The sequence below is a fragment of the Canis lupus genome, chromosome 34, assembly GCF_011100685.1.
Source record: "Canis lupus familiaris isolate Mischka breed German Shepherd chromosome 34, alternate assembly UU_Cfam_GSD_1.0, whole genome shotgun sequence".
NCBI lineage: Eukaryota > Metazoa > Chordata > Mammalia > Carnivora > Canidae > Canis > Canis lupus.
Window position 1 is genome coordinate 18554636 of NC_049255.1, and position 26753 is coordinate 18581388.

At 37.2% G+C, this 26753-nt stretch overlaps 1 protein-coding gene across 5 annotated transcripts in view; it reads right to left on the bottom strand.

The window, feature by feature from the left end:
• Positions 1-26753, bottom strand: part of IGF2BP2 (insulin like growth factor 2 mRNA binding protein 2) — a 155352-nt gene that overhangs the window by 15098 nt on the left and 113501 nt on the right. For 2 of the 5 annotated variants that reach the window (XM_038583623.1, XM_038583624.1), the window contains exons 4-10: positions 25680-25731; positions 22363-22426; positions 19263-19535; positions 17242-17376; positions 8704-8826; positions 8214-8349; positions 5663-5791 (exon numbers count right to left, since the gene is read on the bottom strand). In XM_038583623.1, the coding sequence (XP_038439551.1) occupies positions 5663-5791; positions 8214-8349; positions 8704-8826; positions 17242-17376; positions 19263-19535; positions 22363-22426; positions 25680-25731 (912 nt within the window). Of the gene's footprint in view, positions 1-5662; positions 5792-8213; positions 8350-8703; positions 8827-17241; positions 17377-19262; positions 19536-22362; positions 22427-23825; positions 24508-25679; positions 25732-26753 lie in introns of those variants that run through there. The other 3 variants (XM_038583625.1, XM_038583626.1, XM_038583627.1) reach the window with 2 other exon arrangements.

A 26753-nucleotide genomic window follows, 5' to 3' on the forward strand; every position in this document is an offset into this window, starting at 1 on the left:
GGAAGATCAACCCATGCAAAACAAAAAGCAGGAACCAGACATGAGAATAGAGAAGAAACTGATGGAATGAGCACTGGGTGTTAAACTATATGTTGGCAAACTTAATTTAAATGAATGAATGAATGAATGAATGGGGAGGCAGGAATAGAGAAGATGTATGATCCATAAAATGGGAGTTCCGGAAGGAGAAAATGGAAGTGGAGGGAACGGAATACCAACATGAAGTACATCAGCAAGAGATCTTCCTGAACCAAAGAAAAACCTGAGTCTTCAGACCAAAGGGCTAAGATTCAGATTTCTGAATTCCAATGGGGAAGGCAAAATATTAAAAAAGGCAAAAAAACTTAGAAGGAGAAACTACAAAATAAAGAGAATCAGGCTGGTAGCACACCAATCTGAAAAACAAAATACTAAAAGTACTGTCTTCAGAGTTCTAAAGGAACTATGACTCTACAATTTCTAGACAGCCAGTTGAACTTGCATTCATGTGTGAGGGGAAAAGAAAGGCATTTTCAAATCTAGAAAAGTTTAGAAGTTATGCTACTTATGTACTACTATTCCTGGAAAAGGTTGTTTAAGGAAGTATTCCTGACAAATTAACAAAACAAACAAACAAACAAACAAAAAAGCCCCAAATAACTCAAAAAAAAAAAAAAAAGAAGAAGAGAGAGCATATGGAGCGCAAGACACCATCTGCAGTGAGCAAAGTAACCAGTTACAGTTTAGTTAATCCTAAACTGTAGATTATGAGATTGTGTATTCATTAAGAAAGCAAGCTTAATAATTTGGAATAAAATTCCAGATTATTTCTAGAGTGAGCTGACTTAAACACCCTGAACAAACTTTGTTACAATAAAGAATTTAACAAAACCATAATCATAGTGGGAAAACAGCAAAGTGCTTCCATCACGTAACATCATACGGATGAAAACAATTATATAGATGATATGAGCCACCAATTAGAACCCCGCTTTTATAGCTATAAACACAACTCTGAGCCCATCAGAGAAGGCACATCTGTCCAAATGCCCATGAATTAAAAAACCGATTATACTTAAGGCCACAAAAATCAGAAATGCTCTGATAACACTGTCTGAATACAAAGTATGGAAAACAATTGCAAGATAATGGAAAAGAAACCATTAACTTCTTAAAAGTTTAGAATAAACAAAGCCCTAGCAAATTTGATTAAGAAAATAAAGAGGGGCCCCTGGTGGGCTCTGTCCGTAGAATACGAGACTCTTGATCTTGAGGTTGTGAGTTCAAGCCCCATGTTGAGGGTAGTGTTTATTAAAAAAAACAAAACAAAACAAAACAAAAAACACAAACAAAACAAAACAAAAAACGAAATAACAACAAAAAACCTTAAAAATAAAAAAGAGAGAAAACACAAATATACAATGCTAGGGATTACAAGAGAGTAATACACAAGTCTGGGTATTTATCTATTCATTTGACAAAGAGAGAGAGCACAAGCAGGGGGAGTGGCAGGCAGAGGGAGAGGAAGCAGCAGATTCCCCACTAAGCAGACAGCCGGACATGGGGCTCTATCTCAGGACCCCAAGATCATGACCTGAGCCGAAGGCAGACGCTTAACCAACTTAGCCACCCAGGCACCCCAAGTTTGGGGATTTTAAAGGCTAATGGCCTGCTCTGTACACGTTATGCCAACACATATGAAAATTAGATGAGATGAATACTTTCATGGGAAAATAAAAATCAACACAACTAAGTAAAAAACATATAAGAAACTGAAAAGTTTATGTGAAGCAAATAAAAGGTGGTGGCCCAGATGTTTTATGGATAGGTCTTATCAAATCTTCAAGAAACAGAGAAGTCCTACATATTCTTTAATTTTCCAAGGCATACTAAAAGTTAGTCATCTTTCCAATTCATTCTTTGAGAAAAAAGTAATCCTGCTGTTAAAACTGACAGGATTGTTACAGTGTAGACAAAGAGATGAATGGAACAGAGTCAGACAGATGATTAAGTGGGAATTTAGTGTAGGACAAACTGGAATTTTAAACTGAGTGATAAAAAATAGTATAGCATTCAAAAAATGATTTCAGGAAACCTGGCTATCCATTTGGGAAAATAATCAAATTAGACTCTTTTGTCAAACTATTAATCAAAATAAATTCCCTATGGATTACAGATACAAATACAAGTAACAATTCTCAAGAACCAACAACTAAAACTTACATTAAGAAAACATGGGAGGATATTTTTACAGTCTTGGATGGGAGACTTTTTTCCTTAGCATGACAGCAAAGGCCAGAATCCACACAAAACATCACAGATTTAACTACCTTACTTCTTAAAAAATTTCTACATGAATTCTGGTGAAGGGAAATTTGGGAGAATGTAAATTAGCACATACCCTTGTATACAATAATTCCAGTCTTAGAGAATTTACTTTCAGATACACATTTGTGCCAAGACTTATGGATAAGAATACTTACTTTGATACTACATTTAGTAGAGAAAATCTGGAAACAAAACAAATGTCTAAAAATAGTGTGCTGGTAAGGAAAGTTATAGTAAATTCATACAATGGAATACTATGTAGCCATTAAAGAGAATTAGTCTAGCTATGAAAAAATGCTCATAATAAGTAAAACAACAACAACAACAAAAAACCCATGGAATTCTGTATGACATTATTACATATAGTTTTGAATAATATGATCATATACTGATAGAATTTTTTAAAAGTGTAAACATAAAGGTGCTATACTTCTGGGGAGTGGTTGTTGGATAAAATTTGGGTAAGATAAGGCAGGTGAAGGGAAATGTCCACATTTTACTTTATACAACTTGTTCAAAATATATGTATTTTAAATTATTATGGCACAAGATACTATGAATAAGGCAAAGAGAAATGACAGCATGACAGAAAATATTTACAACACAACAAACAGCTAATTGCCTTAATATGTAGTCGGCTGTTACAAACCATTAACAAAAAGATGGAAAATAAAGGTAATAACAATAGCAGCTATGTTTACATAGAAATTATGTGGTTTTAAAATTATTATTATTATTTATTAATGAGAGATACAGGGGGGTGGGCAGAAACACAGGCAGAGGGAGAAGCAGGCTCCATGCAGGGAGCCTGATGTGGGACTCAATCCCGGAGATCCGGGATTACACCCTGGGCTGAAGGCGGCACTAAACCACTGAGCTACCGGGCTGCCCTTATGTGCAGGTTTTAACTTATTTAATAATCCTTAAAACAACCCCATGATACCAGGGTCATCAAGATGCAAATAGGTTAAGTCACCTGCCCAAGGTTAAAAATAGCAAGTGATAGTGCAGAGATGCAAATGCAAGCAGTCTCTAGAAACTGTACTGCCTCTCAAAAGACTGATGGGCAAATGACACAGAGAGACAATTCATTAGAAGGGGAAAAATGGCCAATAAAACTGTTGAGCCTCATAATAACAAAAGAAATGTTTATTTTAAAATATTAGATTTTACAGACTAATTAATTACATGAGTAATAAAGAGTATGGGAGAAAAAAAATCCCTGTCACACACTGGTAGGAAGGAAAACTAGTGTATCTTTCATGTATCAAAATTTATTTATTTATTTATTTTTTAAGATTTTATTTATTTATTCATAGAGTCAGAGAGAGAGAGAGGCAGAGACACAGGCAGAGGGAGAAGCAGGCATGATACAGAGAGCCTGATGTGGGACTCGATCCAGGGTCCTCAGGATCACGCCCTGGGCTGCAGGCGGTGCTAAACCGCTGCACCACCGGGGCTGCCCCATGTATCAAAATTTATATATTATGTATCAACATTTATGTATTTTATAATAATACATTATGTATAAAATTTATACATCCTTAGGCTCAGAAATTCTATTTCTAGGAATTTATTCCAAGGAAATAACTGGATAAAAGAGCCAAGATGTATATACAAGGATTTCCACAGCAGAGTGAAAAATTTAAATATATATATATTAAATATATGTTATAATATACGCATATATATAAATTGTATACACATATACACCCATATACATGCAAACACTGGTTATTTCGACATTGAGAAACAACTTGCATTTTCTACAATTCTGTATTATTTGCTTCTTAAATACAATGCATATATTACTTTCATTAACCAGAAAATAATAAAGAATAAGTTTTCATACATACACATATGCTTCCAAAGCTTCAGGTCAGAGACCAACCCTGGCATGTGTAAGCTAGCTACGAGGAGGTACAGAGACTTCCTGACTTTTGGATGCCAAGAGCAAAAGTACTAGCTTGTGATGCATAAAAGCAAAGAAATACCCTAGAGGTTCCTGGAAATCTGAAAGCCTACATGACAGGAAAACAAGTATTTAAAGCATGCCCACCACTCCCATCCTACCCTATCCTCCTCAGATTCTCTAAGTGTGGCTTTAGGGGCCAGTCTTAGGTCCCACATAGGCAGGAAGTCAGGGCCACCTCCATGTCCTGCACTTTTGCAGCTACCTCAGGGAGATGTCTGATACCTACCCCAGGGAACCATATTGTCGCAGGCAGTTGGGGCAACTATGTGCTCTGGATTAGAATTTACTCTTGGTCTATGGGATCAAGATCAGAAGTTCACGGCTTTTAGCTTTATAAAGAAAGTAAAATCTATTTTATGAAGAACTTATTTTAGTAAAATGGTTATCTTACTGTTGTAGTAAAAATCTCAGATGAAAGGAAACTTCTCAACTGTCAAAATTTATTTTCAAGTTTAGAAAATATTCTGCTATCACATGATAGCTAACAGCTTCTCTTCTGGTTTTAGTATAGGGCACAGTGGCTTTATCTCGTTTCTACAGATAACTCAAAAAGCTACTAGGAATTCTCATACAGCAATGCCTACACCAGAGACCACATCTCAGAAGAAAGGAGTGTTTGCTACAGTAATTAGGTTGTTTGCAAAGAATTAGGTTGACGAACAAAACAGTACAAACATTGGAGGAAAGAAAGTTTGCTTAAAAAATAAGCAATATGTATAGAAAAGAATTAGGAGTGAAAAAAAATAAGCTGTCAAATATCCTGAACCCAAATTTGACAATGTATTGATCTATAATGCTTGTATTTGGAAGCAACAATTAGAAAACTCAAAACATTCACATTTCTTTTGTTATTAACTATGACTCAAATAATAAATACTTATTGAGAACCTACTAAATGCCAGGCATTGTGCAGTGTTTAGAAACAAACGCTGTGTATTATTTTCTTTTAAAAACTGCCTATTAATAAAATATGATGCATTTGAGTTATAGACACAGGTGAGATATGTATATATATATGAAAGAGTCATCCTGGTACCCTGTTATTTCATTTATATGAACAATATTCATGAAGATTCTTATTTGAGCTAACAGATCTTCTTTTTATAAACGAATAGACTTCTAGTTAGTGAATTTGCTAGCACTGTAGTTTCTTTCCTAGGTATGCCATATACTGTGTAAGAGCACATATTCAGAGGATGGTTTAATAATATTTATCTGTCCATTAGGAAGAAGTCCCAAGAAATGTTGGATTTATCCTACAATCACTTATGATTATGGCCTCCAAATTAAAGCTTTAGCTCTCATTCAACATAGCAGAGTAATGCTGCCGCCTGGGGGTGCCCAGAGCATGAGCAAACCTCTGGATGCTGAGCTACTTACAGCGAAAGGGTGGTAAGGGGGAGCGGGGGGAGCTCCTCGGGGCCCTGCTGGTGGAGGCAGCACGGATAGTCCTGTTGAAAAGATGCCAAGTGCGCTGAGGTTCAACCCCGGGATCAGATTGGCTTGTTGCTGGGAACAGAAATGGAGAAAAAGATGAGGGGAGGAGACCAGAGAGGCCCAGCTTGCCTGGGTCAACCTCCATCTCTTGTCTGTTTGGCACCAGTGCCTCCTGATCCACTCTGCCCTGCCTCATGGACCACCCCGCTGCTGGGGTGGGCTCTCCAAACCTCAAGCTGATGATGGCATTCCTTCAAAGCTTTTCCTAGAGTGTCTACACATCGTAACACAGCCAACTAGGCTCCTCTAGGGGACCCAGGCCACTGCACCCTCTCTCCTGCTGACTTCTGATCCCCACCCTGCCCAGTTCTGCTCCTCTCACTGCTGGGCCCCTGCACATATTATCCATCATGTAAGGAATGTGCTTCTCTTCCTCTTCACCTGGCTAAGTCGTACTCTTCATGTGGGTTTTACCTGAGCTTAGATGTCCCCTTCAGGCAGGAAACCTTCTCTCACCCCAAAGGTCTCTGCTCCAGTGCGTTTTCTTTGCACCCCCCACCAATATTCCTGTGTTTCCTTCAAATAATATTCAAAGTATCATCATACAGTATTTACATTGCCTGTGTAGTTGCCTCTTCCCTTTTAGACCATAATTTCCTTGAGGATGGAGACTGTTTTACTTAGTGTTGTGTGCTCAGTGCCTGGTACATAGTAAGTACTCAATAAATACTTGTAGAACGCATGTTTAAAATATATTGGGTTAACAGGTTTTTTCCAACTCTATCCAGAGAAAGATCAGACCTTTCACTAGGATACCACACATGTAAACACCATTCTCCAGGTTCAGGATGGTTCACAACTTTGAATTTTTCACCATTTGGTTGCCAGTGTTGTGATCCTCTCACCTGCTTGGTCATTTCACATTTAAACACGGGATGCTCACCTGGGGTGAGCGGGGAGTTTGAACTGCACAGCCCCGTCAGAGGCAGAGGGATGTCATCCCCTGACCTGTGTCCTCCCTGCCCCTACCTCTGTCTCCTTGAACACCAAGCGGGTCTCTAACATTTTCTATGTTCTTATTGTGACAAAGGTCATCCATTATCTTGCCTTCTCTTAGGATGTTTGGAGTAGGAGAGCTGGGATATTTAACCTTTACCTCATCAGATATCTAAGATACAATAATTTTGTTATTCATCTATCAACAAATGACTTTGCTACAGACATGGATGAATCTAAGCGATGCGCTCAAGTGGAGGTATGTGGAGCACACAGACCCTTCTGTAGTTTTTCTGGGTATTCACAGAAGAGATGTTTATCATACGATGTCAAGAGCCCAAAAAAAGAAAATGAGATCATCTGAGGATATTTCCACAGACAAATATACACAAACAGGGAGGTGACAATACAATCCTGTCCTCATCATGCTCCACAGTTATCACATGATGTGTGCTGCTACAGTGGGGGGTGGGGAGGGGGGGCGGCGCTGGGGAGAGGTGGGGGTAGTGTTCTGATCTGAAGAGGAGGGTCCTTAGAAAGAGCTGCACTGACGGCACTGGGTTTAGCCTACAGAGCTCTTTGTCAATATTTACTCCTCTGTGAAATATTACCAGGTCTGAGATTTGCTTCAAAGTCATTCAAGGAGGGTGGGAAAGCAGATGGAGGTCCAGATGAAACAAAACAGGCCGGGGGCTGGTAATGGTTCAAGTCTGTTTATAGGCATATGAAGACTAATTACAATATCCCTTCCTCTTTTGTTTAGGTTAGAAAATCATTATAATAAAAAATGAAAAAATTACACCTCTGAGTGGGGCTTGGGCTTTGCTGATAGACAAATATTTTTAAGATTTTTGAATGTCAGACCAGTGCCTCCCCATTATAAAGTGAGAATTAGTTAGCAATAACAGAAAGGACATGCCCAAATCCGGACATTGCTGAAAGCATCAGTGAGAGCCAAGGTGGTTGACAACATTTATTGGGTGACTAGATGTGCAGATCAGTAAGCAAGGGATGAAAATCAGAGTTTAATTTTAAAGTATATATTTTTAAATTTAGAAAGTAACAGGACAATATTACAGAAAGTTTGTAAAGTAGAAAAAAATCTCTTTCCTAGCATACCAGCTGTTTTTATTTTTGTATGCAGCCTTCCTGTCATTTTGCTCCATACTATTTTACATAACCATAACCTGAACTAAATATACTTCTATATGCTCTTTTCTTAATTAACATTATATCATAAGCAATTCTTCATTTTATAATCTTCAAAGTTATGATTTTAATAGCTTCACACTATTTTTTATCCAGTACATTTATCACAATCCACTAGTTGGTTTCCTGCTTGTTTTAATGCTCTTGCCCCAAGAAGGCAGGAATAACTCCGCATATCTATTCTAAGGCACTTCCTCACTCGCTGAATGACAACTATTCTTAGAGAGGCTTGTGTCCTGCCTGAAAACACATGTAAAAACCAGTAGAGAAGAAAGCATTTGGCACTTACATTAACAGCCAGCATATCATTTTCAAAGGCCTCACGGAGCTTCTTCATAATCTCTACCTCTGCATTGGCACAGGCCTCGACTGTGCCCTTCACAGTGATGGTTCTTTCAGGGTTGTATATGCTCAAATCCTGCAAGCTGGCCACCGGGAAAAAAAGAGAGATTTCCTTTTTTCAAAAGGAAAAATAAAATCCCAGAAGGATCACAAACAAGTCTTGGTGGAGGACATGGGGAGAAAACTGGGTTCCCTCACCACACACTGTTGTATCAAATACTTGTCATTTTATTTCAAATCTTAGAGGTGACTTAGCTCATATCCATAGCAGAAAATGTCTGACTGGTAACTATGCACTTGTTTTGATGGTGTTGGAGAGAATTACATCACTTATGATTATAATCCCATTTTAAGGAAAGGCAGATGAAGGAGCTGGGCGTATCAAAATGCTCAAGTTCTCCATTTTGGGCACAATTAAACCGGAATGGGTGGCTTACGATGAGATTGTTATCTTGGTCCCCGTCTCATGTTCAATTTTCTTCAAATTTCTGCCTTCTTTTCCAATCAGTCTTCCAACTAAGCCATTGTGGGCCAAGATTTTCAGAGGAATCTCTTCAGCTCTAAAAGAGACAAACAATAATTTAACACTTAAAGTGGACATATTGGTTGCCTCCTAAGAGCTATTAAACCACTTTTTTCCCTTTACAAACATAAGCCATTTTGTTCAGGTACCAAGTGGCTATGGGTTGTAGGTGAGGCTTGTTCCTTCACCAACCCCAGTGCATGGATTCTGATTAAGACAAGCCAAATCATGGTAATTTTATTCCCTTGTTGATACTGCCTGGAAGTGGGTCTAGGAGGCAAATCTGGCCAATGAGCTATGAGAAGTCTCGCATGACTTTAGGAAGGTTTTTCTTGCTCTTAAAAAAGACAAGGGAGTTTATCAGCCCCGGATGACACACTAGGATGCTACAGGCCCTCCTAACCCCACAGAGATAACCAAATTAACAACCATAGAGAGACTGAAATACCTCTGTGAGAACTCCAGAGCTCAGTTGAGAAACTATGGTACCCTGGTCATGATAAAGCCAAGAAAAGACTCCAGTAAAAGAGGTGGGAAAATCTGCAGTGTTTGGCGTGGCTACTCTTGCTCCTTCTCCTATGCAGCATAGCAAGGAGCAAATGGGAGGAAATCTCCCATACCAGGGATCCTCCCATGGGATGTATACAAAAGATTAGACCACATATCCAACATTCTAGCTTATTTGGGAGCTGCCCGAGGGATTGGTTTCTGCCTTGCTTCACTTGAAGCACTGAGGAGAAGGGTGCCAGCGTTTTAGAAGCTGCTGAAAATCGAGGTGAGCAGTATGTTAGAGCTGCAATTCCATAGTCAGAAGTCAGGGGGAGAAAGGTCAGAAGAGGTTTGAGAGGCCCTAACAACTCCAAACAGGGTGGGTAAGTAAGATGGTTGTTTTTTTTATAAATGCCCCAATCCTAGCAAAACATTAAGAGACATACAAAGAAATGGAGAAATATGTGCTAATCAAAGGATCAAAATATAACTCCAGAAACCATCCCTAAAGAAATGCAGATGCATGAGCTGACAAAGAATTTACAAATGTCATAAAGACACTCAATGACCTAAAAGAGAACAGTTCTCTAAAAGAGAACAGAGAGACAACTAAACAAAATCAGGAAAACCATGAATGAACAAAATGAGGATATCAACAGAGAAACTATAAAAAACAATAATGGAACTAAAAAATGTAATACCTGAACCAAAACAAAATTCATTAAAGCAAATCTGACAGGCAGAAGAAAGAACAAGCACACTTGAAGACTGGTCATTTGAAATCATCAAGTAAAAGTAGAAAAAAGAAAAAAGAATGAAAAAAGCCCCCACAAAGCACAGACAAAGGCTAAGAAATTTATGGGTCAGGATCAAGTGGACTAATAAACTCATGCAAATCCCAGAAGGAAGAAAGAGAAAGGGTAGAGAGCTCATTTGAAGAAATAAGAGCAAAAAAGTTTCCGAATCTCAGGAAAGAAATGGACATGTAGATTCAAGAAACTCAAAGAACTCCAAATGGGACAAACCAAGGAGAACCACACTGAGACACATTATAATCCAACTGTCCAAAAGCAAAGACAAAGAGAGAATCTTCAAAGCAGCAAGAGAAAAGTGATTATTCACAAACAAGAGAGTTTGCATAAGATTATCAGCAGATTTCTCAGCAGAAACTTTTTTTTTTTTTAAGCATTTTGTTTATTCATGAGACACAGAGAGAAAGAGAGAGAGGCAGAGACACAGGCAGAGGGAGAAGCAGGCTCCATGGCAGGGAGCCTGATGTGAGACTGGATCCCAGGCCTCCAAGATCAGGCCCTGGGCTGAAGGCAGGCCCTAAACTGCTAAGCCACCCAGGCTGCCCTCTCAGCAGAAACTTTACAGGCCAGAAGGCAGTTGGATGAAATGTTCAAAATGCTGAAAGAAAAACACATCAACCAAGAATATTGTATCTGGCAAAAGTGAAAATGAAGGAGATATTAAGGAGATATTAAGACTTTCCTAGATAAACAAAAGCTTAAAGGGGAGATCATTATTATTAGGCTTGCTCTACAAGAAATGCTAAAAGGAATCATTTAATGGAAATGAAGGGACAGTGGATAGCAACACAAAGCCATATGAAAATACAAGGTTCTCTAGTAAATGTAAATACAAATACAATAACCTGTACTATAATAATTTTGATGCACAGAATTTAAATGACAAAAACATTTTTTAAAAAGATAAATCTATTAATAGGTATAAAATATATAAAGAGCAATTTGTGACATCAGTAACAAAATAGGGTGCAGAATTGTAAAAGAGCAGAGTTTTTGGATATGATTAAAGTTAAATTGCTATCAGTTTAAAATAGAATGCTATATCTTTAAGATGTTTTATGTAATTGCAATGGTAACCATGAAGAAATTATAGATATACATAAAAGGAAATGAAGAGACTTAATACGTATCACTATAAAAACCAAAAAGCAAAGAACAAAGTAAAAAAAATACACTAAAGAAAGCCGTAAAAGAGAAAAGGAGGGACAATAAAGCTACAAGACATTTAGAAAACAACAAAATGGCAATAGGAAGTCCTTCCCTATTAATAATTAATTACGTTAAGTGTAAAAGAATTAAAGTTCCCAATCCAAAAGATATGGATTGGCTGAATGGATTAAAAAAAACCAAACAAACAATGAAAGATCGCAAATTGACAACTTTAAACTCAAGGAATTAAAAAAAGAATAAACTAAATCCAAAGTTGGATTAATAAGGAAGGAAATGATAAAGATCAGAGCAAAGATAAACAAAATAGAGAAGAGAAAAACAAAACAAAACAAAAAAAAACAACTAAAAATTGGTTTTTGACAAGATCAACAAAATTAATAAATATCTAGATTAAAGCAAAGAAAGAACACTCAAATATTTAAAATCAGAAGTGAAACAGGGGATGCTGCAACTGATGTTATAGAGATAAGCATGATTACAAGAGAATACCATGAACACGCATACATCAACAAAGAGATTAACTAGAAGAAGTAGATAAATTCCCAGAAACACACAACCTACTAATACTAAATCTTGAAAAGAAAATCTGAACAGACCAATTAATAAGTAAGGAGATTGATTCAGTACTTAAAAACTTCCCAACAAAAAAGCCCAGAATCAGATGGCTTCCCTGGAGAATTCTACCAAACATTTAAAGAAGAATTAATACCAATTCTTCCAAAAAAATAAAGAAGAGGGAACATTTCCAAGCTCATTCTATGAGACCGGCTTTACTCTAATACCAAGCTAGACAAAGACACTTCGATAAAAGAAAACTACAGTCCAATATCCTTGATAAATATTGATACAAAAGTCCTCAACAAAATACAAGAAAATGAATTCAAAAGCATTTTACATTAAAAGGACAATACAAAAAAATAAAAAAATAAAAAATAAAAGAACAATACATTATGACTAAGTAGGATGTGCTTCTGGAATGTAAGGGTGGTTCAACATATAAAAATCAATGTAATATACATTAATAGAATAAAGGTAAAAAACCACATGATCATCTGAATTGATGCAGAAAAAAGCATTTGACAAAAATTTAGCACCCTTTTATGATAAAAACAGTCAACAATCTAGAAATACAATGAAACTACCTTAATAAAACAAAGGCCTTTTGTGAAAAGCCCACAGTGAATATCATATTCAATAGTGAAAGACTGTAAACTTCTCCTAAGATCTGGAACAAGAGAAGGATACCCACATTCACCATTTCTATTCAACTTAGTATTGGAAGTGCTAGCTAGAGTGCTAGTTAGAGCAATTAGGTAAGAAAAAGAAATAAAAGGCATTGAAATTGAAAAGGAAGAAGTAAATTATCTTCTGTTTGCAGATATGATGTGATATGAAGAAAACTCTAAAGATTCCACAAAAAAAATAAAATCTGTTAGAATAAACTCATTCAGCAAAGTTGCAGTATATAAAATCAACATACAAAAATCAAGTTTGTTTCCATACACTAACAATAAACCACCTGAAAAGAAAATTAAGAAAAAACACTTTCATTTTACAATAGTGCCGTAAAGAATAAAATACTTAGGAATAAACGTAACCAAGGAGATAAAAGATTTATATGCTAAAATACTACATAGGACTGGTGAAAGAAATGAGAGAAGACAAAAATAAATGGAAAGACATCCCATGTTCATGAACTGAAAGACTTAATATTGTTTGGATGTCCATACTACCCAAAGTGATCTACAGATTCAGTGCAATCCCTATCAAATTCCCAATGGCATCTTTTGCAGAAATAAAATAATTCATCTGAAATCTCAAGGGACCCTGAACAGTTAAAACAATTTTGAAAAAGAACAAAGCTGGAGAACTCACACCTCCTGATTTCAAAACCTGTTACAAGGCTACAGTAATTAAGACAGTATGGTAGTGGCATCAAGGCAGATAAATAAACCAATGGTACAGAATAGAGATTCCAGAAATAAACGCTTGCATATATGATCAAATGATCTTTGACAAGGGTGCCCAGATAACACAATGGGGAAAAGGACAGCCTTCAACAAATGGTGCTGGGAAAACTGGATATCCACATGCAAAAGAATGAAGCTAGACCCTTATTTTAGCCCACATACAAAAATTACCTCAAAATGGAATAAAGACCTAAATGTAAAACCTAACACTATAATAGTCCTAGAAGAAAATAAGGGAAAGCTTCATGACATCAGGCTTACCAATGAGACATCAAAAGCAAAGGCAACAAACACCAAAATAGACAAATTCAACATCAAATTTAAAAACTTTTGTGCATCAAAGGACATGGTCAACAGAGTGGAAAGGTAACCTAGGGAAAAGAAGTAAATATCTGCAAATCATGTACCACTAATCATAAAGGATTAATATCCAGAATATATAAAGAACTCCTACAATTCAACAACAAAAAAAATCAGACAACCCATTTTAAAAATAGGCATAAATTAGATACTCTCCAAAGATGATATACAGATGGCCAATAAGCACATGAAAAGATGCTCAATATCACCAACTATCAGAGAAATGTAAATAATCTGAGATACTATGAACACAAATTATTACCACACATCCATTAGTTTGGCTACTACCAAATAACAGAAAATAGCAAGGACTGGTGAGGATGTGGAGAAATTGGATCCCTTGTGTACTGTTGGTGATATTATAAAATGATATCATTGTTATGGAAAACAATAATATGGAGATTCTCAAAAAATTGAATAAAACTATCATGATCCAGTAATCTCACTTCTGGGTATATATCCAAAAGATTAAAAGCAGGATCTTGGGGGGAAAAAAGCAGGATCTTGAAGAGATATTTGTACACCCATGTTCATAACAGTACTATTCACAATAGCCAGAAGGTGAAAACAACCCAAATTGTACATCAGTGGATGACTATACAAAATGTGATATATGCACACAAAGGAATATTATTCAATTTTTATTTTTTTATTTATTTTTATTTTTTATTTTTTTATTTTTTATTTTATTCAATTTTAAAAAGGAAGCAAGTCCTGCTGCATGCTACAACATGGATGAATCTTGAAGACATTATGCTAAGCGAAATAAGCCAGTCACAAAAAGACAAAATACTGTATGATTCCACTTATATGCAGTCTCTAAAGCAGTCAAATTCACAGAAACAGAAAGTAAAATTTTAGCTACTGAAGGTTAGAGGGAGAGAGAAAAGGAGAGTTGTTCAGTGGGTATATAGAGTTTCAGTTTTGCAAGATGAAAGGCTTTGGAAATCTGTTTTTACAATAATGTGACTATATTATTGAGCTGTAAACTTAAAAATGGGTAAGTAAAATAAATCAGAGAAACACAAATACTGCATAATCTCATTTACATGTGGAATCTAAAATGAAACAAGCTCATAGATACAGAGAACAGATTAATGGTTGCCAGAGGTGTGTGAGGGATGAGGTGTGTGTGCAAAATGTGTGAAGAGAGTCAAACTTACAAACTTCCATATAGGGCAGCCCCGGTGGCTTAGCGGTTTAGCACCACCTTCAGCCCAGGGCATGATCCTGGAGACTCAGGATCGAGTCCTGCATCAGGCTCCCTGCATGGAGCCTGCTTCTCCCTCTCCCTGTCTCTCTCTCTCTGTGTCTCTAATAAATAAATAAAAAATCTTAAAAAAACCTTCCATACAAAATAAATAAGTCATGAGATATAATGAACAGCATGGTGATTATAGCTGATAATACTATACTGAATATATGAAAGTCCCTAAGAAAGCAAATCTTAAGTCCTTGTCACAAGAAAAAAAATAACTATGAATGGTGAGGGATATTAGCTAGACTTATTGTGGTGATGATTTCACAATACATACAAATATCCAATAATTTTGTTGTACACCTCAAACAAATATAGTATTACATGTCAATTATACCTCAACAAAAAACACGATTAGGATGGTAAATTTTGTTTTGTGTTTTTTACCAGAAAAAAAAAGAGTTCAAAAAAGGAGGAACAAGGATGCCCTCTCTTTCAACTTTTGAATATTTTTATGTGGGGGCAGAAGGTCTGAAATCACTATAACCATCCTGTCATCATCAGGCCAGTATCAGACATCCCAAGGAAGACAGAACAGAAAGAAAGGTGGTGGGTCTGAGTCTGTGATTCAATTGACCTTGGAGTCATCCACCTCAGGACTTCTTATTATGTGACAGAATAATAGTTTCTTATTGCTTAAGTGACTTGTTATATGTTTTCTGCTAGTTAGGACCAAAAGCAATCTAACATGCATTCCTACTATACACAGACACTTGAAGAAACACCACCAGAATGGAACTTTCAGAGGGGAGGGTTTTTGTAGGCTTTGTTCACATAGAATACTGCCCAGCACATGGTAGGTGCTTAATAAATGCTTGATAAATGAGTAAAAAAGAAAATTTAGGATTATTCTTCTACATCCTCTAACCTCCTGCTCATCCCCCTCAGGATTCAGCTGAAACATCACTTATCAGGGAGAAAGAAGTCTTCTCTGAATCCCCCAAATGTCTTCCTGCTCTCCTAAAACCTTGATGATGGTCCTTCACTTACATGCAGTTATTTTCGACTCTCACATGTCTCATGGCTGTGCTTGATGACCTCCTGGTGTAAGTATTTGTTTAGCGAATATCTCTCCCACTGGATCATTAGCTCCATGAAAGTAGGGTCTGGGTCCTGTTTATGGCAGTAGCACAGCACTTAGCACAGTGCGGCACTGAAAAAAACTGATTTCAGAGATATTCAACCTCTATGTTGGCCCTACGTGAAAACTCAAGAATTTAATTTACACATCAGTCTTTTGGATTATTTAGAATATTTGAAATTGCTTGTCCTGAGGCTGAAGGACCAGGAAGGGTGTTATTTATAAAGTTCTCAATAGCTTGGTTGAGGGAGGAGCTTATTCAAATTAAGCCATGGCATTTGGGAGGTTTCAAAGGCCTCAAATAGAATAATTCATAAGTAATAAATTCATAAGTTAGAGTCGCTTATGAAATGTGAGAATAGATTTGCAATGTTTTGCTTTTAAGGACTATTTTCATCTTCTTGGTTTTATTTTTTATTTTTCTTTTAATCTTCTTGGTTTTAGAATACTCTTATTTGACATTATTTGCTAAGTTAATTTTATATTTGATTCATCCCTCACTGCTTCTCTATAAAACTGCTGCCACTACCCATTAAGTGGATTTTTGCCAAACTGACAGGGGAACTCCTTTTATCATCTATTCCATTATCACTAATTCATTTATAACACAAAGTCAATGGGTATAGTAAGAACTGTATCATTTGAATTGGTACAACACTCAGGAATCCTAAGAAGTATTTTGTAAAAAAAGAAAAGGAGGGAAGGAAATGAAAGAAGAGTAAAGTAGCTACTTGGATAGCAGTTTCTCCTACTTAAGGAAAATTTAAGAGTGCAACATGGTGGTAAAAACCTTTTCCAGAACAATAAATGATGGCTTCGATGACAACATACATTCCATGCAAATCTGCACTGTCCAGTATGATAGCCATTAGCCATAAATGTGACTATTTAAATTTGAATGAATGAAAATAAAATATTTAGCTCCTCCAAGGCAGTGGCCACATTTCAAGTACTCAATAGCAACATATGGCTTATGGCTATCATATTGAACAGTGCAGATACACAATATTTCCATCATTGCATGGCCTTAGAAGCATGTATCTACATGTTTCTACCAGTTAATTCTTAGTAATGAGTGATGGAACCATTCAGATGACCAAAAGAAACATCAAAGTGGAGAAACAGTCATGTCATAAACATAAAAGATCTATTTCCTACTGTATTCTCCTAAGGAACAAATTTCTTAAAAATAATCTGTCCCCTGCTCCCTATATCGAGTAATAGAATTAAAGGTTTTAAAAAATTTGTGTTAAGTCAATGAGAACTTACTCTGTTCTCTGTTAAGTGATCTGGACATCGTATGCACACTTACAGTTTGGTCTCATCAGCTTCTTTCTGCATGATTTCAAGAATCATGCGGCATGCTTCAGAGGTCCCCTCTGGGGTGGCATGGATGGTGACAGGCTTCTCTGCAGCCCCAGAGTTCTCCTTTCTATGGATGTCTACCCTGTAGGGAAAGAATCAGGAGCCATAACACAACGTCCTCTGGGACAGGATCCTAGTCCCGAGAAAGCATCTCACGGGCCAACATACAGCAAGGACACAGACAATGAAGTGTCATTAGCACGTTTGCAACCAATGCCATTCTTCAAGACGGCGGCAAGCAGTGCAGGAGGTCTTATGCCAAACTTGAATTCTTTGCAGTTCCATTTAGAAGGGAATATTTCTTGCCGGAGTGCTGTGGGACAAAGGCACCAAGCCAACTTGGTAATGAAGCCAGTTTGGCAAATGAAGTATTTTGTGTAGTCTTTCAAATGATCATAGAAGCGAAGGGTAAAGTGAGTGGGGTAACACTGCACACTGGCATGGTGCCAGTTTCTGAACTGATTGTAGCTTTTAAAAGCCATATGTTAATCCAAATCCAAACACCAAATTCAAGCAAGCTTTATATATTTGAGTGTGGATTAAAAACAGAGGAATGCCCTCTCTGCTGAAGTTTTTGGTTTCCTTGCCACTGGCAGCCTGCCTTCTTCCAGGCTCTTAAAACTAATGGCTCAAAAACTTGATGACTTTATCAGACTTCTTAGGGTAGTTGTGGCCCTACTTATTTTTGTTATTTTTGAAAATCACATAATTGATTATATCCCTTTTTACTTTGGCTGTTAGAAAGCCAAGATTCAAGTCTTTGGCCTATTTGCAAAAATTGGGCACATACTTTGAGAACTAAACTTCACTTCTCTTTAAACTTGTTGCATTTTTAAAGCCACTTTAAGAAATTTTTGGAACAAAAAGACATAACTAAAAATCACTTTTGCAGTGAAGCAAACTTAGAGGGGAGAAAAGAGCTGATTTTAAAATAAATGGAACAGCAGACAGTACTTCCCTCCTCTACTGGCTCATCATTTCACTGCTATGACCATGAACTCTGGGACTCATACATATAAGTGCCCATTATTTGGCAGTAACTCAGACACTTTGAAGAAAATAGTGTTTTCTCTTTCAGGTTACAAGACACTCAATGAATGACGTGAAAAAAATGTGCTAGGCATGTAAATAACCCCTGTTTGTCAGCAACTTGGCGTTTTGCAATTTAAGTGCTTTCACAGCAATTATTTCTTTCAATCTGCCTGACTGTCCTAATTCTAACAATAATCCTGGTTTATGGAACAAAGTTGATGCTCTGGGAAGTTAATTTTTTCCTAAGATCATAGAGCCATTAAATGGTAAATCCTGAATATGGGTCTTTGTGTCCTGTGCTTTCTTCATTGCATCATGCTGTGTTCTTAAGAACATTCAAAAACCAACAATCCCACAGGTCATTTTATCCACTACAATTCCTACTACCCCCTACAACTACTACTCCTATTCAATCTCCTTAGAAATTAAACATAAGATTAATGTACTTCATTTCTTGATCAATATAGCAGACCTATTCACTTCTTTTACGTAGCTAATTATGAGATCACCTAAGCGATCTCCAAGGATGACTATGACTCAGGGCTCCAACTCAAGACAGGAGGTAAAGAACTAAGAGATAAGTGGTTTCTGGGATCCCACAAAACTCAGCCCCATACGTCTAATGTTTTAGAAATTGATGTACTCACAAGCATAAGTAAGATTATGAGAACAATTCTCAGCTGTTAAGTCATTTGTACCTTCTTTATGAAACTTTAGTATTTCAGGGTGTGACCTTTAGGCTACTGGCAGGAGAGCACATTAAATCCCAAGCTTTGTTAGTTGGTTAGTTCTATTTTAAGAAGCTACCATCCCATACAGCACAGCACCCCCACCCCCCACTGCTGATGCAAGCAACAGCCACCTGAGGATGACTGGGACCCACCAGCATTCAGGAGCCTGTCAGAAGGAAGCAAAGGAAGCCCCGGAGGCACGTACCGGGACTGGGTCTGCTTAGTGATGTTCTTTATGGTCAAGCCCTCTTTTCCGATGATGGCACCAACAAACTGGGTGGGGACCAGGATCCGCAGCGGGAAATCAATCTGTCTGGCCTGAGAAGAGCCCCCAGGGGCGTGGCCTTGCTCCCGGGAAGAGTGGTCCCCACGCTGGGCTCGCTGAGGGGGCGTAGGGGAGCTCACCTCTTCATCCGGGATGTAGGAAATCTTGAAGGAGTAGTTCTCAAACTGATGCCCGCTTAGCTTCTCGATGGCTCTGCAGGAGCAGGTGAGCTTTGTTAGAGAGTGATGTCAAAGAGGACGACCCTCAGGCCAGGGGATAGGTTCATTCAGTCTAGTTTACTAGTTGCCAATGTGAACAGCATTAATCCTCCCCAAGGATACAGTGGTGAGCAAGGCAGATGCCAGCTCTGCTCCCTTAGAGCTTGTGGTTAATAATTAAACAATTGCAATGTACAGGCCTTGTCACACCTGATATACAACTATGCATTCTGCCTTTTTTCACCACCCAAGGTGTATCCCCCTCAAAAAAACTCTATAAATATTGGTATTAAATTATGAGTCATTTTTTTCTCACTTTGCTTTTTTTTCTCATTTTGATCATAATACATATTATTGAAAATTCAGAAATAGATATGCACAAATAAGAAAAAAACCTAGTCCATCCTATATCTTTCTTTTCTTAAATATAATTATCATTTATAAAACATGGATTAATAGCATATAAACTATTTTTTAATCTTTAAAAAACAGTTAATACTCTTAATGTTTTCTTTTTTTTTTTCCTGAAGGGATTTTATTTTTTTATTTTTTAAAAAAAGATTTTATTTATTTATTCATGACAGACACAGAGAGAGAGAGAGAGGCAGAGACATAAGTAGAGAGAGAAGCAGGCTCCATGCAAGGAGCAGGGAGCCCAATGCAGGACTCAATCCCAGGACTCCAGGATCACGCCCTGGGCCAAAGATAGGCGCTCAACTACTGAGCCACCCAGGTGTAATCTAAATGTTTTCCAAGTCATTAAATGTCCTACAATTTAGTTTTTACTGGATGTTTAACATTCTGTTGATTTATCATAGCTTTTGCAACTCATTCCCTGATGTTATACATATATAATCTTTTATTATTATATATAGTGTTGCCATGGGCATTTTTTCAACTCCAACTGCATACTGGACAAATTCTTAATGGAATTGCTGGGTCAGAGAGTACATGCAGAAATCTGATATTATTAAGTACCGCTCAGTGTGCTTCTGGAAAGTTTCAACACTTACTATTCCATAGCAGTTAAGAGAGCATTTGTTTCCTTGAGTCCTCATATTATTTAAAATTATTTATTAATTTGGTAGGGAATACACAATATCTCACTATTGCATTTTTAAAATTATACAGGAAGTGGAACAATTTTTTCACAGGTTTTTTGCAGCATATGAAAACAATAGCCTTATTCTCCTAGGTTAATGTTTAGGGTTTGTGAATTTATTACAAAGTAGTATCTTTGAATTCAATAAAAGCAACAATCATATCATGTATGGAGGTCCTAGCTAAGTGGCAGCTGGACACAAACTACAACAGTGAGTTGCTGATCTATATCCTGCTTATGTACATGTGGCTGAAGTCAATAGCAAATGATCTATTGCCTTTTTCAATGCAAAATTAATTTTTTTAAGACTAGTGGTAGGAAGATGAGTTAAATATATCATCATGTGTGTTGAAACCTTGAAAAATAATAAAGCTATAATTCTGGGATGTATAACCAAGGTTATGCCACATCCACGAAACATGGCCATGTTTGACCATAATTCTAGTTACAATGACCTGACAGGCATTTCACTTTAAAGACCTCCTACAGGGCAGCCCTGGTGGCTTAGCGGTTTAGCACTGCCTTTGGCCCAGGGCCTGATCCTGGAGACTTGGGATCCAGTCCCGTGTCGGGCTCCCTGCATGGAGCCTGCTTCTCCCTCTGCCTGTGTCTCTGCCTCTGTCTCTCTCATGAATAAATAAATACAATCTTAAAAAAAAAAATAAAGACCTCCTACAAAAAGAACTTGTTTTTTTTTGTTGTTGTTATTGTTTTTAAAGACCCAATTCTGGCGCAGCGGTTTGGCGCCTGCCTTTGGCCCAGGGCGCGATCCTGGAGACCCGGGATCGGATCCCACATCAGGCTCCTGGTGCATGGAGCCTGCTTCTCCCTTGTGTCTCTGCCTCCCTCTCTCTCTCTGTGACTATCATAAATAAATAAAAATTTAAAAAAATAAAATAAAATAAAGACCCAATTCCATGTCCATTAACCGCCAACGTCAAAATTAACCATCAATGAAGCAATATAATCAAAAATAGGGACTAGGAGGTGAACAGAAGTTAGGAAAAAGAACCCAAACCAGGCAATTTTTTATTAACCACTTCCAGACAATTCTCCCTGCTGCTGCTGCTGTCATTGAGATGGATCCCCTTTTTAATATTACACAGAGGAAATTATCTCTTCACCAAGTGTGGAGAGAAGTAGATTGGTGCTTCTTGAGGTGCATGGAGGAAGCTCCAGGTAAAAGAAGCTCCCACTGGTTGGCAAAGCAGAGTCTGTGGAACATAGTGTCAGAGAACTGGTGCCTCTATTCCCGACCATGTCAAGACACAGCACCCACCTCAGTTTTGATGCCATGGCTCAATATTTTTCAAGATAAAGACTCTGTACAACCAACAAATGGACATCCTGGATAACGGTATAAATGCCCTCGAGCTCCACTGACATGTCAAAAGTAAGTAGCAGAGATGTCCTAGAGCTCCTCTGGTGTGTCAAAGATAAGGATCTTTTTGGAATTCAAAGACAACCCTCCAAAATTTTATTTTATTTTATTTTTTAAAGATTTTATTTACTTACTTATTTATGAGAGACACAGAGAGACAGAGAGAGGGAGAGACACAGGCAGAAGGAGAAGCAGGCCCCATGCAGGGAGCCCGATGTGGGACTCGATCCCGGGTCTCTAGGATTAGACCCTGGGCTGAAGGCGGTGCTAAACTGCTGAGCCACTGGGGCTGCCCACCCCCCCAAAATTTTAAAAGGAAAGTAGTCCAAACCCACTTACATCTTTGCTTCTTCTCTTGTTGCATATGTGACGTTGACAACGGCAGTTTCTGTGTCTGTGTTGACTAGGAAAGAAGCAAAAACTATACTGTCATAGGAAAAAAAAAAGCTGCCACCCTCTAGCTCAATGTAAACAGACTAACTTGAGAAAAGAATGAACAAAAAATTCATCAGTCTGACTGCACAGTTATCTGAATCTCTATCTTTATTCACGTGCATTCATAGTAAATAGTAATCAACTGTATATGCACATTTGTAATCAATTGTATATACAACTCAAAGCTACATTTTCACTTATAAATACTATTGTATGTGCACATGTTTGTATTTTTCATTTTAATGTCTATGTAAAATTTAAGTAAATGTGCCATGATTTCTGCCTAACCATTCAATTGTTGACATATGGGTTATTCCCAATATCTGCTCTTCTAAGTAGTGTTGCAAAAAATCACCTTTACTGCAAACATCATTTGATTTATGTTGTTTTATGAATTACTCTTTAGGCCAAAGTCATGAAAGAAAAATAACTGGGTAACAGAACATAACGCTTAACGCATATTTTTCAGATTATTTTCTTAGAAGTATATATCAATTTATTGTACTACCGCCAAGGTATGAGTTTTAATGTTATGTTCTGCCTTTATTTTTAAATAACTGTATATATGAATAAAATAATAAAAGGTATTTTAATTCTTCATTCATTCTTAGAGTTGAATTAATATTTTTGTTTCCCTTTGACTGAGCTCCATGACGGTGTGAGTTAAATCTAATAATTGTATATAATAAATAAAGAAAACTGACAATTATAACTTACTTGGCTGAAGGAGAGAACTCTAAGAGTGACTAAATACTAAACTCTTGTGAGCTGGCTTACTCTGGTTCATAACTGCTTGCCTCTTCTTCTAAAGTCAGAAGTTAAAAATAAATTTAAAAGGCAAGATAAAGCTTTCTCAATCCAAGCCAGATAAAGGTAATTCCCAAATCCCGGTTTTCCCAAAACAAGTAGCCATGACTAAATCAGATCCTCCCTTTAAAAAACTTGTAAGCTATTGGGAGACTTGGAGTTAACAACAGGAAGTTAATGATAATTCAAGAAAACCATGATAAAGCTGCTTTCCAAAGTAATAATAAAACCCTGTAGTGTAGGGATTCCTAATCCTAGATCCGTGTTAGGGCTTTAGGAATTCTATATAAACTCACACCCCCACCCCCACCCCGACCAAAGATTCAAATGTGTGGATTTATGAATTCCTCTGGTTTATAATTTCCATAAGACTCTCAAAGAGGTTAAAGGCCAGGGCTCAAAATACTGTGTATTCGATAACCTCTGAGTAGCTGCAGCCTTCACAGGGAAGGGATGTACAGTCTTCAGAAAGGAGATGCCCCTGAGATTTACATGTCATAAATGCTGAGCCCAGCCTGGCTCTGCCCGGGAGTGTTCTTGCTGCCCTAATTCACACTTACCCAGAGAAGTCCTCATAGTGCAAAACAGGGGATGAGCAGCCCACAACCGTCCTCTCTCAGTGCTGACACACAGAATGTACAGAGGGTTCCTATTTGCTGCTTTCTAGTGCTCCAGATGAGGCTGTCGACTCCCAGAAAGGGAGAAAGGGTTTGGACCTCCTGAATAAATCTATCCACTAGGATGCTCAGATTCTCAGATTCTGTTCTCACTTCTTAGTCATATTCTCTGTTATTCAAAGACACTTGTCTTCAGGAAATCAGACAGTTCTGCGATTCTGGAAAGAACTGAGCTCCATTCAAATAATTTATTTCGCTGGACATAAAAACTCTAAAAAGTTTCTTAAAACTCTACTGAAAATGTTTTCCTGCTGAATCAGGAATCACCTATGAAACAAAACAAAACAGAAAACCCAACACTTCTATCCTGTAGTTGTGAGGCAGCTGGAAACTGGGTGGTCTCCAGGGCACAGGTGCGCTAAGAGTTGTAAACTGCCCTGGGGACCTGAAATAATTCTTCCTTGCATGGCATTGTCCTGAATTTATAACATGGTCTTAGCTAGTAACTTTTACAGGTTCATGTCTGTGAGGCCATCTTGCCTACTACATCCAATCCTTATTAGAATGTCTTCTTTTCCATGTTGAGGGAAATAACAAGAACTGAGAAATAGAATCCTTGTAAATCATGTCTTCTTTCTGAGCTCTTTCCCTTCACCTTTGGGCATGGGCAGTCAGCAGCATGAAATTGAATAATAATATTTTTAATATTCATGGAGTGGAGAACATCTGAATAATTACTACTTAAAAATGATTATTATACTGGCAGATAGAACAGATTGCATGTAAGAAAATGGGTTCGCTGTGATTAGTTCCAAGTGAACCTTAGCCTTGAGATCATACAGGACTCCATTGTCTACAAATATTTATACAGGTTCTCTCTGGGTGCCACAGCTATTTAGTGATACAGAAAGAAGTAGACATTATTCTCCCCATTTTATACAGGTGGAAACTCAGTCAGTGAGGGTAAGTGACTTTCCCAAGGGCTCATAGTCAGTAAATGACCTAATTCACATTCTTCTTTATTGCATGTTACTGCTTGTTACATCAGGCCAAAGAAAAATAATCTTTATTGCATGTTATCGCCTGTCATATCAGGAGCCTAGAATCTACTTTTCTGGGACTCTTGCAGAGCAACATAAGATATCAGCTTCTTTAAAAAAAGTATCTTTTTTTTTTTTTTTTTTTTAAATCATAGCATTTCATGTTTTAGATGATAAAAGTGAGAGCAGCAGAAAGAAGAGTATATATTTTCTGTGGATTTCCAAAACTTCCTAAATCTGTGGCTCTCAAACTTGAGTACACACAAAAATCACTTGGGGGTGCTTGTTTAAAATACAGATTCATGAACTTTTGCCCCAAAGAGTCTTACTTTGTAGGTCTATGGTGAGCCCCAGGGATCTGCATTTTCATAAGTATCATGGGCGCTTCTGGTATAGGAGTCCTCTTCCTTGAGAAACACTCAATCTAAGATATTAGGGATCTGTTGTTCTTAGCCAGGAAGAGGAAAACTGTAACAACGTAAATTCAATTACTTCCAAGTGAATTAAGCTTACCTCAGCTTGATAGTGTTTTGTCTGCACATTAACAGAGTATTAAAAAACCAACCTGTAAGTCATATTCCTTAAAAAAACAAATTATACAGATATGGATAAAAAGATTTGACTATCTCTCATATGCAGAGGAAGCCTGTTTAAAAGGAATTTGAATTTACTATTTCTCTTTGGAGTTGACCCAGCCTACAAGAAATAACTAATAATCCCCCTCAAAATTCAAGAGGCTAATTTCCTCACTTATTACCTTGTTCTACATTCTCCACTGTCCCATACTGAGCCAAAAGTCCATCCAGCACCTGAAATTTAAAAAAAGCTTCAATGTCAGAATGGGAAGACAAGATCACACACACACACACACACACACACACAAATGTTTTAGTGTATTTTCCAACAAATGAAATAAAACAAAGTAAGGATAGTTATAGGAATAATCTAAATAAATTGATACCTCAGGTCTTCCAACAAAACAGAACTGAATAAATATATGGGACTTGTATTTGCTTATTGGCTCTCAAGTAATCTGTTCACTGGGGTAACACAGCAGGATTTCAGTCTTAGTAAATGTTAACAATCACATTCATCGTGATGGTTGGAACACATTGCTTTTGAAATGACAAGGAGAATAAAATACAAGGCTCATTTGTCCTTCTTGGAAGTTTTAAGCATTCTTCCTTCTGTTTTTCTCTAGAGATCTCCTTATTTTACAAAGCAATGGGATATATATATTTGAACTGTTTCATAATAAAGCTTTTTTTTTTAAGTAATAAAAATGTCAGACAAAACATTGTTTCCTTTAGGGCTGTTTTGATTTTGTTTCATTTGGAAAGAAACATTGGGGCAGTTTGTTTTTAAATAGTGCAATAAAGCTACTCCTTGAATTTTATCTTTTTAAATTTTAAGGTTGCTATTTTATAAGTTTTACAACTCTGAAACTATATCTTAACTACTATTCACTGCAAAACTAATTCAAAATAAACAAAAACCTAGTCTAACACCCTTCTATTTTTACTGGGTTTCCACTGATTTTTTTCCAAAATCATAATTTGGAAAAGTAAAAATCTTTTACAAAATCGTGAGATAAAAATCACAAACCAGGTATACATTTAGTTTCAGAGTTTGTTGCTGCTTGGTGCTGGAGAAGACAGAACGGGGGGCTCAAAGCATACACCTTGCCCAACAAAAGGGACAAACCCTAAAGTTATGGCAGATCACATACTTTAGGATATTGAAAAAGGAAGAGAGAAAACACTGGGGCCTTGTGGGAAAGGACTTGAGGACCTCTAATTCCTCAGGGAACTAACAGAGGGAGAGATGTTTT